The sequence below is a fragment of the Belonocnema kinseyi genome, chromosome 7 (genome assembly GCF_010883055.1).
Source record: "Belonocnema kinseyi isolate 2016_QV_RU_SX_M_011 chromosome 7, B_treatae_v1, whole genome shotgun sequence".
In the NCBI taxonomy this organism is placed as follows: domain Eukaryota; kingdom Metazoa; phylum Arthropoda; class Insecta; order Hymenoptera; family Cynipidae; genus Belonocnema; species Belonocnema kinseyi.
Window position 1 is genome coordinate 19,258,857 of NC_046663.1, and position 18,111 is coordinate 19,276,967.

General features: G+C 25.1%; 1 protein-coding gene across 2 annotated transcripts in view; it reads left to right on the plus strand.

The window, feature by feature from the left end:
- Window positions 1-2,905, plus strand: part of LOC117176063 — a 43,890-nt gene extending 40,985 nt beyond the window's left edge. For both annotated transcript variants that reach the window (XM_033366067.1, XM_033366066.1), the window contains exons 5-6: window positions 60-785; window positions 853-2,905. In XM_033366067.1, the coding sequence (XP_033221958.1) occupies window positions 60-785; window positions 853-2,654 (2,528 nt within the window). In that variant the 3' untranslated portion in view covers window positions 2,655-2,905. The remainder of the gene's footprint in view (window positions 1-59; window positions 786-852) is intronic.
- The last annotated feature ends 15,206 nt before the right edge of the window (window positions 2,906-18,111 follow it).

Consider the following 18,111-nt stretch of genomic DNA (forward strand, 5'->3'; position numbering starts at 1 on the left):
TAATAATTGGGAAGTAATTTATTTTCATGACTGTAAGCGTATTTACATTTATGTTGCAGGTAAGCTTTATGTGACCGAAGGGTGGAATTTAGCCATGTCAATAAAAAAAGTTTTCGAAACCCCAATTTACACTGGCGCCATTATAGTGTGTGGAAAGAGCCACATTGGGGTGATGAGGAAAAATGCAAACTATTATGCTTGGTGGGCGGTGCAAGGAACAAAAAATTTGAGATTCATCACCTCAGAAGAGATGATCGATTTTTTGAAGCTGATCGTTCAAGAAATTGATGAACCAGAGGAAAAAAAGTTTCTAATGAGGGTAGTGACGATTTCGTATGCTAGAAAATTGGATCCCGATTGCAGCGATACCACAGGGTTGCATGAGACTGTGGAACCCGCAACATCTTTGGCTGAAATCCATAGAAAAGAGGGTGAACCGTATGATCTGGAAGCTATTTTCCGTCCAACTGTATTGAGTTCCAAACCGACTTTCATCTTTGGAACTGTTGCTCTAAGAAATCGAGAAAGTTTGAAAGAACCTAGAGTAAAAAGATGCTACTTTGTGGCTCTTTTGGCCGTCATGGTGAAGAGAGATATTGTACAGAGTCCTCTACCTGGAATGGTTGATAAAGTGATTGAAGTAGGTGAGAATTTGTACAAGGAATTTGATAGTCCAAAGTTTCATACTGAACATATTTTGACAAACGTCACGGTGATGGATAGGATATTTGAGTTTCGAGATTGTGCATCGCCTTTGGTAGAGCTGAAAGAAGATCCTATTACTGGTATCTAAAGCTTAAACTTTTTTTCATTTTATTTATCATTGAATATATTCTCATTTATTTTATCCAGGTGAGAGTAATTTCTTCGTCGTAGTCAGAACAGAACTTAAAAAGCACTTTAGAACACACACTGATGGAATTCTACACTTCACCAATTGCTGTTACAGTTTCTGGTACTCGATATCTACCAATCGTTATTATTATCTTGATCCTTATCAGTGCAATAAAAAAGGAAGGAAAGTATCATCAGGTGGAAGAAGCTGTCTTTTTATTTTTTCAAAAGTCTGTGATATGGTGCAACAAATGTTTCTGAATAAATTCAAGGACACTACAGGATTCTTCATTCACAATCTTCATGTGGAATCCGTCAATGAGTTGCCTAGTAATAAATTTCAAGAAGATCCAATATGGGTATATCTTGACTACCACTGGAGCTTTTCCCATGGACTTGAAATCAGGAAAAAAAAGAAGGGATGTAAGATTAAAATGCAGCAAATAAAAAGGAAAGATAAACCCTCTTGGAATCACTATGTGATTGAGATTCCGAATTTAATCTACTCTGTTTGGGGTACTATAGGAAGTTATGATTCTCGATTTGGCGAACGAGCTGGCAAGAACCAGGCAGCAATTTGTGTGGCTATTTTGGCAATGCAAAATTTGAGCCATCCTTCACAATGGGGACCTTCAATTCTTGATTCAGCGGTAATATGCGGCGATTGTTTCTACACAGAGAGCTTGAAAAGTTCAGTAAGAAACTGTTGTCCTCATCCAAACAGATTTAATCTTCAGACTTGTTTTAAAGTTTTTCCACACATCTGGTCAATTGACTTTAAGCCAAACATGTGTGGAATTTTGTACGGAGGAAGAACCGGAAAGCCTTTAGCTGTGATTCTGAAATTGGCTTTGAAAGAAGCTCCCAATATTTTGATCGAATGTGCAAACACAGTTCTGGCAGTTTGTAGTTCAGATGACGGCTTTTATGCTGCCGATTCTCGTTGGACAGGACCACCCCTTCATCAAAAAAATCACGGTTCTGTTTACGTTCTTCGTTGTAAAAACATAAATAGTCTAGTTTATGCTCTCATCAAAATTTTGAATACCAACCAAAGACTAGAATTCTACGTTACACCTGTAATCTTTGACTTTAGTCAAACAGACTCTAGGGTCGGTGGAAATAATAAAAAGAAGATTCTTCTTGATCCTGTTCGAACAACGCCAGGACGAACCATACAAGAATGGCCCTTAATTCCTGGCGCCGTCACTGTTCCTAATGAAGATAATTATCAACAATATAAAAGAAACTTGAAGTTGGGACTACAGTACGGAAAAATTTTAGAAAATCCGCCAATACAATCACCTGAACCCAGAATCAGCAAGGACAAATTGAACAATGTGCTAATAAGTACACTTTGGCATTCAGACGTTGAAAAAGTTATTCCAAAGGAGTACACAAGACAAATTTTTGATCCATCTATGGTCAGACATGATTCGAAAAAATGCCAAGGTGCTCGAAGCGGAGCAATGAAAGTACCCGGCTATATTTCATCAATTACAGATATGCTGGAACGTTGCGATGATTATCCGAGGGTTATAGATTTCGCAAATGATAGCGATGGAACTCCACCGCTTCTTGATAAACCGGTTGAGTCTCTTGCACAATCCAGTTTTATTCTAGAGGAGAGTCGGCGCAGGTTTGAGAAAGAAACAAAGGAAATGCGTGATGACAAATTTAAGATTTATAAGCATTACATTCCAAATTCAAGGGAAAAGGAGAATTATGAGAATACAAATTCTGAGGATGGTGATGATGGATCCGTTGAAATGGAAATAAGTGATGATGGATCTGATGACACGATAGCAGGAGATGATTAGATAATATTTTTTTGAATTAATATTACCTCAACGTGGAAGCAAAGATTTTAAATAAATAAAAAAAGATAAACCTTGAAGCGTTTAAAGATGATTTAGTGCTTGTCTTTCCATAAAAGAGGATTTAAGAAACAATGAAATATTGCATGTACTGAATGAAATATGAACTTCTCTCTTTTTATTTTTGCCTTTCTTTATACATGGTAAATAATTGCATTTATAGGATGGCTATTAGAATTAATCATTTAAAGCGATTTATTTACTTTTATGTGATTTATAGTCAGATAAGGGACCGTACTTAAATTCAGTATGCGTTATAAATTTTATTCTCTAGTTGAAAATTAAGCGATTTTTTTTAAAAGACATTTTTTGTTGTAAATTAAATTTTTTTGTTATCAATTAATCTTTTTGGGTTGAAAATTCTAATTTTTTCTAAAATATTAACCTTTTGTTTAAAATTCATATTTTGTTGCTGATAGATCAACTGAAATTTTTTTTGGATGAAAACTATTTTTTTTTTATTTTCTGATTTTTATTAAAAAATTCATCATTTTTAGGGAAAATATTGCATCTTTTTAAATGAAAATGCAAATCTTTGGTTGAAAATTTAACTATCTTTTATTGAAGTTTGTGCTTTTAATTAAACAATTAATCTACTTAAGTAGAAACTGCATCTTCCTTGGATAAAAATGCAACTGTTTGGTTAAAAATTAAACTATTTTGTTAAAAATTAATATTTTTTGGTTGAAAGTTGTACTCTTTTTTTTTAATTTAACTATTTCGTAGGAAATTCACATTTTGTTGAAAATTTATATTTGGGCGTTCGAAACAAACTGGTATCTTATTTATATGAAAAATCAACTATATTTTGCTTTTATTAAAAAAAGAAACATCCGCTTCAAGCAAAATTTCATCTTTTTTAGAAAAAAATTCAAATATTTCGAAGTAAAATTAATTCTTTCATTCAAAACTTAGACTTTTTGATAAAAAACTTGTCTGTTTAAATTGAAAATTCAATTTTTTTTCGTATCCGCTTTTTTGTTGCTTAGAAATTCATGTTTTTATCCGAAACAGTCAACTAATAATTGTTTTTACAAAATTCAATTATTTTTTGAAAAATTCTTCTTTTAAATTTGGAAATTAATATTTTTTGTACAAATTTCGTCTTTCTTATCTTTTTTAATTGAATTTTTATCGTAGAAACTTATTTTTTGTTAAAAACATTCATATTTTAATCTTGAAAAGTTAACTAAAAAATTTTTTTTAACGGAACAATTTTGTTTAAAAGTCATCCTCTTTGTTTAAAAATTCGTCTTTTTCGATTAAAAATTCAATTTTTTATAGAAACTTATTTTTTATTTAAAAATTCATGTTTTGATCTTGAAAAGTTAACTGAAAACATTTTTTAACGCAAATTTAAGCATTTTTTAAAAAATATTTCTTTATCAAAATTATTTGGTTTTAAGAGAAATTTAATATTTTTGGATGAAAATACAACTACTTAGTAGAGAATTCAACAATTTTGTTTAAAAGTCATCCTCATTGGTTAAAAATTCGTCTTTTTCGATTAAAAATTCAATTTTTTTATAGAAACTTATTTTTTATTTAAAAATTCATGTTTTGATCGTAAAAAGTCAACTGAAATTTTTTTACAGAAGATTCAATTTTTTTGCAGAAAATTTATGCTTCTTATTACAAAATGTATACTGGTTTGTGCAAATCTGATCTTTCTGTGTTAAAAATGAAACACTGTGGTAGAGAATTCAACTACTTCGTTAAAAATTCATCCTTTTCGGTTGAACAAATTCGCCCTTTCTAATTAAACATTCAATTTTTTCCGTAGAAATTTATTTTTTATTCAAAAAATTCATATTTTCACCTTGAAAAGTTAACTAAAAACATTTTTTAATGCAAATTTAAGTATTTTTTTAAATCAAAATTATTTGGTTTTAATAGAAATTTCATATTTTTGGATACAAATGCAACTATTTGGTATAGAATTAAACATTTTTTTTAAATCATTCTTTTTTGTTAAAAATTCGTCATTTTGGATTGAAAAATAAATTTGTTTGTACTAACTTACTTCTTATTTTAAAACTCAAATTTTGATCGTGGAAACTGTAATTTTTTTAAACAGACTTTTTGCTTTAAAAATTAATTTGGTTCAAAATTAATCTTTTTTAATTAAAAATCGAACTATTTGGGTACAATTTAAAAGACATTCTTGAAATTAATTTTTTTGAATGAAGACTTGTGTTTGGTTCAAAATTTATCTGTTTAGTGGAAAAGCCTTTCTTTGTTTTATAATTAATTTTTTAACTGAAAACATAATTACAATTTTTTTAATTAATCTTTTTCGGTTTTAAATTCTCCTTTTTTTGAAAAAAAATCATTTTCTTGGATTGATATTTAATTGTTGTCAAGTAAAAAGGAATCCGTTTTCTGTCAAATTAACTTTTTGCTGAAGTCATATTTTTCGTTTTAAATTACATTTTTTTAGAAAATATTTGTCTTTGGCTTAAAAGTTCAAGAATTTAGATCAACTTTTAATTATTTTTTAAATAAAAAATACTAGCTTTTTAAAAATTTGTCTTGCTGGTTTCAAATACTTTTTTCTTTTTAAAATAAATTTCATGTTTTTTGATTGAAATATAAACAATGACATATTTTTGGTGGATTTATTTGTTATGTTAAAAGTACAAATATTCAGTTAAAATTTTATTATTTTGTTGCAAATTTCAGTATTTGTAAAAAAGTCATGTTTTATGGTATGAAAGACATTTTTTTGCTTAAAATAAATTAATAAATTTTGAAATTTGTATCCTAAATGCTGTTTTATTTAGTCTATATATATTTTATTTTAAAAATATTACAAGATTAAAATGTTGGTATTTGAATATTAATGATCAAAGAAAATGAAAAATTAGTCAAGGGAAAATCAGGGAATTCAACCCAAAAAGTCGAATTTTTAACAAAAAAAGTTTATTTACAACACTTTAGATTAAAAAATTACTTTGCAATGAAAAAATAATACTTTTCATCTATTTAAATTCAATGAAAAAGACGAATTTTTAACAAAAGAGTTATTTTTTCAAGTTTAAAAGTCGAATTCTTTACACAAATTTAAAATCAGTAAAGATGAATTTTTAACAAAATAGTTACTTAATCCAGATTAAATAGTTTGGGAAATTTAAATTCAACGATAAAATGAGAATTTTTAACAAAGTACATTAATTTTCTATCAAAGTGTTGAATTTTTAAATTATAATGAATAAATTTTCTATCAAAAATAAAATAGTCAATTCTTAAGATAAAGAACATAATGTTGAGGGAAACAAAAACAAATTTTCAACAAAAGAATTAGGTTTTTGACCAAAAAGCTTAATGCTGAAAAATTGATTTTGAAGGACGCAGTTAAAATTGAATTTCAATTAGTTGAATTTTTAATACAAAAAGATCAATTTTTCACGACATAGTGAAATTTTCAAATGAAAATGATCAAAGTTCCACCAAAAAGATTAATTTTTTAAGAAGGAAAATTTTTTAACAGAATTGTTAAGTTTTAAAACCAAAAAGTCAAATCATCTTCAAAAAAAGTTCAATTTTCAACCCAAAAATAAGATTTTTTAACAGAAAGTTAATTTTTTATCAAATAGTTTAATTTTTTCAACGAAACCTTTTTATTTTATCAAATTTTTGCATCTCGAAGCCAAAAAGCAGATTTTTCTACTATTAAATTAATCTTCTGTCAAATTGTAAAATTTTTAACTAAGCTAATTATGTACAAACAAAGACGAATTTTCAACAAAATAAATGAATATTTAACCAAATATATGAATTTTCTACAAAAATAGATCAATTTTCATTTTAAAATAGCAGTTTTCAACTAAAAATAATGGAATAGTTTCATTTTTTGTTTAAAAAAAATTAATTCCAAAAAGAAAAAAATTTTCAAAAAAGAAGTTAAATTTTTAGCCAAAATGGTGAATTCTTAACTAAGCTAATTATTCAAGAACGACGAAGAATCTTCAACAAAATACATTAATATTTAACCAAATATTTTAATATTCTACAAAAATAGATCAATTTTTATTTTAAAATAGCAGTTTTGAACGAAAAAATGAAACAGTTCCATTTTTTTTTCAAAAAAATTAATTCCAACAAAAACAAAAGTTTTCAAAAAACTAGTTGAATTTGCAACCAAAATGATGAATTTTTAATTAAAATGATAAATCTCCAACATAATTCAGGGAATTTTTAAAAAAAGATTTCGAAATTTAATTAAATAGTTGCATTTTTAAGAAAACATAGTTTTTTTACCCCAGAAGATTAATTTTCTATCGGAAAAGACGAACTGATAAACAATTGATAAACGAAATGATAAATATTTTGAACAAAATACTTAAATTTTAAACCAAGGAGCTAAATTCCTAATTAAAATTGATTTATTACTAATAACTTGATTAATAATATTATTTTTATATTATTGATTGTCATATTAATTGTAAAATTTTTAATTTAGATCAATTTCATTGAACTAAAAGTGAATAAAAATAAATTAAAATTATTTTCAATTCCTTCTTGTTTGTAAAGTTTTAAAAACAAAAGCCCGATTAAAAAAATAAAAATGTAATTTTCAACAGTCTCGCACAAGGTATAAAATTGTCAAATTAATTATATTCGGCATTGATAAGCCATAAATCCCATTCAGATACTTTTAATTCATTTAGATTATATACCGTAAGTGTAGTTAAAAAAAAGTGATAAAATTGATTTAACACGAGAATATTGCGAAAAATTTTACAGGGTCAGGTACAATTAAAATAATTATTAATTAGTTATAATTACTTTAATGATGGAGTCTTTAGGTTCAAGGCGTGAATATGATAGATTTCTTAGCGATGTGAATTATTAATTACAAGAAATTACAAAAAATTGCGATTACAAGAAATTTTCTAGATTATAAAGAGAACGATCGATTATTTGTGAACTTTGCAACTTGGGAATATAAACTTGCTGCGAATTTGATCTTGAGTGTTTTCACTTTGTTTTATTTATAATTAGTACCTTGCTTTCTCATCAGCATTAATTAACAAATATATTTTCTACCTCATAAATGATACACTAATGATTTTTTAAAAATATTTAAACATTTGTTATTCTTAGATCACCTTTGAATTCTAAGAACAAAAAAATTTAAATATAAAAAACTGATTTTTCAAATATTACAAATTACGATACCTTCCTGACTCCCTGAATAAATTTATCAATTTTAAAGTTCAATAGATTCGTATAGAATTTTAAAACCCTTTATATTCTTGCATTAACCGTGAATTATGTTGACGAAAAAATTAGATTAGAAAAAAATTGTCCAATATTATATCACCATATTTATTATTATAATTATATTATATTATTATAATATTATAGGTCAATCGATTTATCTCGAATTAAGGAATCTATCCTATTCTTGCATCAACTTTGAATTCTGTTGATAAAACAATTTTAATATAAAAAAACAGATTTTTCAATTATCATAAATGATCATACCTTCCTTACTATCTTTTAAAATTTTTTAATGGTAAAGGTCAATAGATTCGTATAATATTCCAGAAATTTTACTATTTTTACATTAACCTTGAACTATGTTAACGAAAAAATTTCGATTGTAATTTTTCTTTCAAATATTATACATGACCTTCTTAGATTACTTACTTGCTATTTAATCAAATCTATTAATATCATAGGTCAATCGATTCGCATCCGATCAAAAAAATTTTCTGTTCTTGCATTCACTTTAAATTAGGTCTGAGAAATAATATTTACTAAATCTTTATTTAATCTTTTAAGTCACTATTACTTCCTTACTATCAAGGAAAATGTATAATATTATAGGTCAATCGACTTATTTCGAATTAAGGAATCTTTCCTATTGATACAACCACTTTGAATTCTGTTAATTAAAAAAATATATATTACAAGGAACAGATTTTTTGATTATCATAAATAACAACACCTTCTTTACTCTTTTATAAAATTTATTAATAGCGAAGGTCAATAAATTCGCATATAATCCAGAAATTTGTTCTATTTTTTTATTAACTTTAAATTATGTTGATGAAAGACATTATATTAAAAAAAATTCAAGTACTGTAAATGACCTACTTAAATTACTTTATTAGTCTTTAATCAAATGTATTAATATCATAGGTCAATTAATTCGCATCGAATTAAGGAATCTATTATATTCTTGCATCAACTTTTAATTGTGATAAGGAAAACATATTTACTAAAATGTATTTTTAGTTTTATAAGTCAAACTTCCTTACACTAAAAAAAACAATAAATATTATAGGTCAAACGATTTTTCTAGAATCAAGAAATCTTTACCATTATTGAATCAACTTTGAATTATGTTGATGAATATTTTTAATACAAAATTTTTTCAGATATTATGAAAGGCCTCCACAAATGACTTCCTTATTTATTAATTAAATGTATTGATATTATAGGTCAATCGATTCTCAACAAATTAAGCAATATTTTCTTTCTCGAATTATTTTAAATTATTTTATTAAAGAAACCTTTGCTAAAAAACTGTTTGTTAAATATTATTATTGACCATAATTGCTCAACTCTTCAAAAAAATGCATAAGTATTATATGTCAATAAATTCGTCTGGAATTAAGGAATTTTTAATATTCTTAATCAACTTCAAATTATGTTATTATAAAAAGGTTTGTTAAAAAAAAATTTGTTTGCTATTATTATCGACCATAACTTTCTAAATCCTCAACAAAATTCATGTGTATTGTAGGTCAATCATTTTATCTTAAATCAAGAAATCTTTCCTATTCTTGCATCAACTGTAAGTTATGTTATTAAAAAAAGGTTTTTTAAACAAATTTTTGTTTAATATTATTATTGGCCATAATTTCCTAACTCTTCAGCAAAATGCATGAATATTATAGGTCAATCGATTCATCTCGAATCAAGCAATCTTTCTCATTGATGCATCCACTTTTAATTATGTTAATAAAAAAAAGTTTTAATATAAAAAACAGAATATTCAATTATCATAAATAACCATATCTTCTTCATACTCTTATGAAATTTTTTTAATAGTAAAGGTCAATAGATACGTATATAATCCAGAAATTTGCACTATTTTTGCATTAACTTTAAATTATGTTAATGAAAGACATTCTATTGAAAAAATTTTTTCTAGAATTATAAATGGCGTCCTTAAATAACTTTATCAACTTTATTTGTATTCATATCATAGGTCAATCGATTCGCATCGGATCAAACAATCTTTTCGATTCTTGAATCAATTTTAAATTATGTCTGAACAATAAGATTTACTAAAATTTTCTTTAAATCTTATAAGTCACCATTAATTACTTGCTATCAAGCAAAATGTATAAACATTATAGGTCAATCGATTTATTTCGAATTAAGAAATCCTTCCTATTGATGCAACCACTTTGAATTATGTTAATTAAAAAAAAAATTATTATAAAAAACTGATTTTTCAATTATTATAAATAACCATACCTTCTCTACTCTCTAATAAAATTTTTTAATAGTCAGTCTCAATATATTCGAAAATAATCCAGAAATTTGTTTTATTCTTGCATTAACTTTAAATTAAGTTGACGATAAATTCGATTGAAAAATTTCAAATATTATAAATGACCTCCTTAAATTACTTCCTTACTCTTAAATCAAATGTATTAATATTATAGGTCAATCGATTCGCGTCGAATCAGAAAATATTTCCTATTCTTGCATGAACTTTAAATTATGTTATTAAAAAAAGAGTTTCGCTAAAAAAAACTTTTGTTTAATATTATTAATGACCATGATTTCCTAATTCTTAAACAAAATGCTGGAGTACCACAGGTCAATCGATTCATCTCGAATAAAGGAATCTCTGCTATTCTTGCATGGGCATTAAATTATATTATTTTAAAAAGCTTAACGTGAAAGTTTTTGTTTAATATTTTTATTGCTCATTACTTCCTAATCCTTGAACAATGTGAATGGGTATTATAGGTCAATTGATGCATAGGAAATCAAGGAATATTTTCTATTTTTGCATTAGCTTTGAATTCGGTGGACGAAATAAATACAATTGAAAGAAAAATTTTAAAAATTATAAATGACCTTGTTAAATAACTAACTTACTCTTCAACCAAATGTATTAATATTATAGGTCAATCGATTCGTATTGAATTAAGCAATATTTTATTTTCTTACATTAAATTTAATTTATGTTTTTAAAAGAGGATTGCTAACGAAATTTTGTTTAATATTATTATTGACCTCCACTTCCTCACTCCTTACCTAATTAAATAATTATTGTAGGTCAATCGATTCATTTCAAATCAAGAAATATTAACTATTTTCGCAGCAACTTTAGATTGTTATTTTAAAAAATGTTACTCCAAATTTTTTGTTTAATATTATTGTTGACCATAACTTCCTGAATCTGCAAAAAAATGCAGGAGTATTATAGGTCAATCAATACATATATAGAGTGAAGTAATATTTCCTATTCTCGCGTCTAAAATAAAATATTTTGACGAAAAAAATGCTATTAAAAATAATTTTCAAATATTATAAATGACTTCCTTAAATTACTACTTTACTCTTAAATGAAATTTATAAATATGATAGGTCAATCGATTCGCATCGAATTAGACATTCTTTTTTATTCTTGCACCAACTTTAAATTATGTTTTTACAAAAAGGTTTAATAACAAAAGTTTTTTTAATATAATTTTGACCATAACTATTCTTGCATAAAATTTGAATTCTGTTAATAAAAAAAATTTTGCTAAAAATAATTTTTTTAAATATTATAAATGACCGTAGCTTCTCCAATCTCCAAAAAATGTAGTACTTTTACACATCTATCGATTGGTCTAAAGTTAAAGCAACTTTAAAATTTTTATTTCAACTTTAAATTCTGCAAAAAAAGTTTCATTATAAAAAACTTAGATCAGGAATTGTTTATTTTGGTAGGTTATGTTATCTTCTCACCAATAATTAGTATTTTCAAACAAAAAACATTATATTTCAAAAAAGACTAAGAATCTTTTAATAATATTGGAACGTTAATGTTTTTAGTTGAAGGTTAGTACTTTTAGTGGAAAAAATTTAAATTCAAAGAAGAGTCACAACTTTTAAAAATTATAGGTTATGTTAGAGTTTCACAACCAAAACTGGTATTTTAAAACAAAAGTAATTTTAGTTCAAACAAGATTGGAATTTTGGAACAGTTAGATAATCTTTTTTTCTCAGAAATGTATGTTTTTTATCAAAAAACATTAGATTTCAAAGACTGTTTAAAACCTTTTAAAGATATTGTACAATTTCAAAGCAGTTTGAGGTTATGTTTTTTTTTACTGGAAATCCATGACTAGAAACGGCAGTTATTAACTTACCAAGAAAATTTAAAAGTCAGGTCCTTTTTCTGTTACGGTATATTGGTGTTTTTTTTTCGTCGAAAATTGGTATTTTTCATTTTTAAAAATCGTAAGATTTTTGTGATTATTATTATTCTTCAGATTACTATGCATAGTTATTAAATTTACTATTTTTTGTTGGCATTTTATACCGAAAATCGTACTATCATGAAAAAAAGAATTGGATGTCAAAGATAAAAATGTTTTTAACCATTTTCAATTTTGGAACACTTTTAAGGTTATGTTAACATTTTTTACCGCTAATCTGTTACTTTAAAGAAAAATAATTGAATTCAAAAGATTATTTACAATTTACAGCTATTTTTCATCATAGTATTTATTTAACTGCTTTTAACGTCGAAAATTGGTATTTTTTTTTAAATCATAAAATTTTCCAGATTTTGACTCATTTATTCAATTCACAATTTTCATCTTTTTTGTCGTTTTATACCGAAAAAGGATTCTTTCAATGAAAATCGTTGGATTTGAAAAAAAATTAAAACAATTTCAGGCTATGCTTGCGTTTTTTACAGGAAATCGGTATAGAGATTTCAAAGCAGACGTAAAATTTTGGAACTATTTCAGGTTATGTTAACAATGTCCAAATGCAACCGGTATACTGTAAGTCTAAAATTGCTTTTATTTATTAAAAATCATTAAATTTCAAAAAATATTTACAATTTTTGCAATATATAGACAATAATAGATTATGTTTCTATTCTTGGTGCGAAACTTTTTTTTTAATGCAACAGTTTTATTAGCTATACAAAAATCACACCTATGACCACGTCACACGACCGTCAGATGGGTAGCTACAGCGCACGACGAAATCAAAACGACATGCTCGAGAAACCCTTGAGTGTCTCGAGGACACGGAGCGATTCAAGGATATCAACCCTCTGCGTCCACCGCGCAACCACAAAAAATTTTATTAAATAAATTTGTATATATTTTATACATATTTTTGGATTGGTCTGATAAAACTCACCTTTTTTTATCCACTTTGACATTTGTCCTCACTTTGTCGGTGTCAGCTCCAGAGACTTTGTCCTTGTTTCGGTTGAAAAGTTGAGAGAAGGTGTTTTTACGTCTTCTTTGTCGTCCGCCTGTTGAGTTCACCTCAGAACGTGAATATCCGATTAAAATAAAAGGAGCCACTGACAAATTCCGAAAAATAAAATTCCCGACAATTTGAAATTCTGGAATTGGAAAATTCCCTAATAATAAAATTTCTGACAGAAAATTGCCTAATTATAAAATATTCAAACTAGAAAATACCCGAATTTAAACAATGAACTTTTTAATTTAAATTTGATTCATTTATTAAAAATACAATTAATAAAAATTGTCTGAATTATTTAAAATATTATTTGTAAATGTCAATATAATAAAATTCCCGTCAGCTTATAATATTACCGAATTTTAAGATTCCTGAATTTAAAAAAATGAACAATTTTCTTTTCGAAATATTATTAATTAAATAAAAAGACATATTATAAACTGTTTGAGAATTTTATTTTACGGAATTTTTCTCTCATCCCTTTTAATTGATAAAATTTGGGAATTTTCTAGTTCGAATATTTTATTATTTCGTCATTTTCTGTCGGGAATTGTATTATTCGAAACATTTATAATTTACGAATTTTATTATTCGGAAATTTCATTTTTTAAGTTTTAATCGTCTCTTTTAATTACTTGAATTTAGGAATTTTCAAATTCAGTAATATTATGAACAGTCAGAACTTTTCCAATTCGGGAATAATATTATTGGCAAATTTGAGAGTTGAGTAATTTTACGTCAGGAATATTATTTCTCGGAATTTTCCAGTAATTCGTTTTAATTATTTAAATTCGAAATTTTCCAATTCAGTAATATTATAAACTGTCCAGAAATTTATATTGGGGAACTTTCCAATTCGGTCATATTGTAAACTGTCGGAAAATTTATTATTCCGGAATTTTGAAATTCGGGAATTAAAATATCAGGAAATTTGATAATTACGGAATTTTATTTTTCAGGATTTTACAGTCGTCCTTTTTCATTTTTTAAATTCGAAAATGTTAAAATTCGGTAATATTATAAATTGTAGGCAAATTTATTATTCGGAAACTTTCTAATTCGGGAGTTATATTATATTATCAGGAAATTTAATAATTTAAGAAAGTCCCACTAAGAAAATTTAATTTTTTGAGGATTTTCTAGTCCTCTCTTTTAATTATTTAATTTCGGGGATATAAAAATTCGATATTATTATAAACTGTCGGAAAATTTAAAATTCAAGACATCTATAATTTGGGAATTATATTATTGAGAGATTTAATCACTTAAGAATTTTACGCGTCAGGTATTTTATTATTCCGGAACATTCCACTTCGTTAATATTAAATAAAATATAAGTATATATTTTTTCTGTATATTTTTTATTCATATATATATATAATTTCATTATATCATTTTATAAATAAATATTTTGCGGAAATCTTCAGTCGTCCCATTAAAAGAGACGATTAAAAAATCCCGAAAAATAAAATTCCCTACACTATAAATTTCCAGAATGATTAAATTTCATAATAATATAATTTCCCAATTACAAATTCCCAGCAGTTTATAACGTTACCAAATTTAAATAATTAAAAGGGACGATTGGAAAATCCCAAAAAAAAATATTCCCGACATTTTAAAATTTCGTAATAATATAATTCCCGAATAATAAAATTTCTGACAGTTTAAAATATTAGAGAATTTAAAAATTTTCAAATATATATAATTAGAAGGGACGACTGGAAAATCTCGAAAAATAAAATTTCCGAAGTGGAAAATTTCTAAATTATCAAATTTGGAAATCAAAGTTTACAATTTAGGAATTACATCATTGGGAAATTTAATAATTTGATAATTTTCCACTTCGGCAATTTAATTTTTTTTGTTCTTTGAATCTTCCCTTTTAATTATTTGAGCATGAGCTGAAAATCAAAACCTGAAAAATAGAATTCCCGAAAGGAAAAATTCTTGAATGATCAAATTTCCTAAGAATATAATAAAAAAATTGGAAAATTCCGGAATCCTAAATTTCCTGAACAGTTTATAATATTACCGAATTGAAAAATTTCCGACAGTTTATAATATTACTGAATTTGAAAATTCCCGGCAGTTTATAATATTACTGAATTTGAAAACTTTCGTATTCAAAGAGTCAATAGGGGCTATTGAAAAATCCTGAAAAATGAAATTTCCGAATTTTTAAATTTCCTAATAATGTAATTCCCTAATTGTAAAAATCCAGAATAATACATTTTCCGACATTTCGTAATTTTGCTGAATTTGTATATTCCCCAATTTAAATCTTTTAAAGGGATTACTGAAAGATCCGGAAAAATAAAATTCCCGAATTCGAAAATTTCCGAATGATCAAATTTCCTAATAATTTAATTTGCAAATTGCAAAATTTCAGGATAATAAAATTCCCGAAAGTTCATAATATTACCGAATTTAAAACTCCTCTAATATGAGAATTCTCGAATTTTTATAATTAAAAGAGACGACTAAAAAATTCGAAAAAAAAAGAAATTCCTGAATTATTAAATTCTCGAAGAATAAAATAAAAAGGAGATCATAAGTGTTACGAAATAAAAATTATGATTAATTATTTGTGTCATATTTATGCTTTTAATTAAATAATTATTCACTGCAGGGTGGTCTCCCCTATTTCAATAAATATAATATAAGGGATGTATTCCAAAATAAAATAATCCATTAAAAACAGAAATTATTATAAAAAGAACCATTTTTGCAAAATTGGGTATGGGTAATCTCTAAATATTTTTATTAAATTCTCTCAAAATTCAGGGGAAATTTAGACATCAAATGGAACAATTTAGAGGGGAGCCATTTAAAACCAAATTTTTTTGATCACCCTAATATTTCTAAATAATTTTTTTTGTCAAATCTTATATTTATGAAAAGTTCAACAAGAAAGATATACAATTTTATTTTTTCGATATTTAAATATGCTGTTTAATAAATTATTTATCTTTATGGAAATCAATAAAAAATTTTTTTTTTAATTTCTTTTTGCAAGTTATCGAAAACTTAAACTGAATTTCAAAATGTCCAAAAATTCCGATTCAAAATATGACCTTGTATGTACTTTTAAAATTTGAAAATTTTTTAATACATATCAACTTTATTTATTATTCATAATAAATAAAACCGACAGATGGTGCCATCTGGCTGCGCGCCTGAAAGTTTTGTCGAGAAATTACAGATTCCAACAATATCATGAAGTTGCAGATAAACTTATAGGGGCCGTCTATAATCTAATTATATAAAAATATTTTCTAAAAAAAAAATTTCAACCCAAAAAGACAAATTATCAACAACTGAAAATTGATTTTTAAATAAAGATTTGCATTATAACTAAATAATTCAACTTTGAAACACAAGATACATATTTTTAACAAAATAGTTTAAGTTTGAAACAAATTGACACATTTTCCAGCCAAAAAGATAAATTTTCTAGAAGGCAGTTGAATCTTTCACGAAAAAGTTAATTTTCAGGTAAGAAAAATGACTTTTTTACGCAGGAGATGATTTTTCAATCCAAAAGGAAGAATAATTAACATTATATTTGAATTTTCAACAAAATAATTCAAGTTTTCATGTATTACAAATCTGTATTACAATCCTTAATAATTTTGTTATGTTATGTTTTGTTATTATTTTTACCTAAAATTGTTTTTGTTAATAAAAAATGTTGAAGGAATATTTACAATATTTGAACAATGACAGGATATGTTAGCGTTTTTAACTCAAAACATTATTTTTGATAAAAATAATTTAATTTAGTAAATATTATAAATTTTTTTTATGAATATTAAATTTTTATTCATAAAATTACGCGGGACAAAAAATAAAAATCGCGCGCAATACGTCCGTGTTTGCTTTCCACTGCAATAAAATATTAATTATATTCATAAATAAATGAGAAAACGGTAATATTCAAAATATTATAATTCTAAATAAAAATATTTTTAAAAAAGATAATATTAAAGAGCGAGATATCGTTGGAAGATTTTTTTTATATCATTTTAGATTTTAGTAAAATTGGATATTGTGGAAAAAATTATGCAGTTGATAATATTAATTAATCAGGTCGCAACATAAAATTAAACGAAAAATTATTTTTATTGAAGCATTAAAATAATTTATAATTTATATTTTCATAAAAATTAGTATTATTAATAATATTTTCAACTAATTTCAGAAAAGTTAAGACATATTTTTGAAAATTGTACTCAGATACTTATTCCACAATATCACACAAACTTAAAAGAATTACATAATTGAAAAAAAGGTATTTCAGAAATAAATAAACTTTTATCATAAGAATTAGTGTTACAAAATTAAAGTTCAATCGGTATGTAATTTAATGTTGTGAACGTAATTATTCAGCTGATAATTAATTCCTGACCTTATAACATTAAAGTAATTTTTATTCTGCATTTTTTATTATACAAATTATGACCAACATTAAATTAACACATTAACGTATAAATTAAAAAAAATGAATGCAAATGTCCATTTTACAACATCGGGATCCTTTAAAAAATTATGTAAATAAAATAGGGATGTTTTAATATAAATAAACTTTTATTATGTAAATTATGTGCAATATTAAATTATATAACATTCAAATCAATAATCAATCTATTTCCAGAGATCATAGGTTGTAATAGAATCAATAGAGTTAATTAGTTTAAAACATTAAATAATTCTAATAATATTTACATTATATTTTCTCTAAATTTGAAACAGCATTTCTGTATTTGTAATTTTTTAATAAACTTAAAAACTAATTTTGAAAAAATCGAAATTATTTATTTATAATTTTGTAAATTAAATTTAGATACTCATTTCACTTCATAAGCTTCCAAAAAAAAAATCAAAATTAATCAGCTAAAAATTAATTAAATAGTTCACAACATAA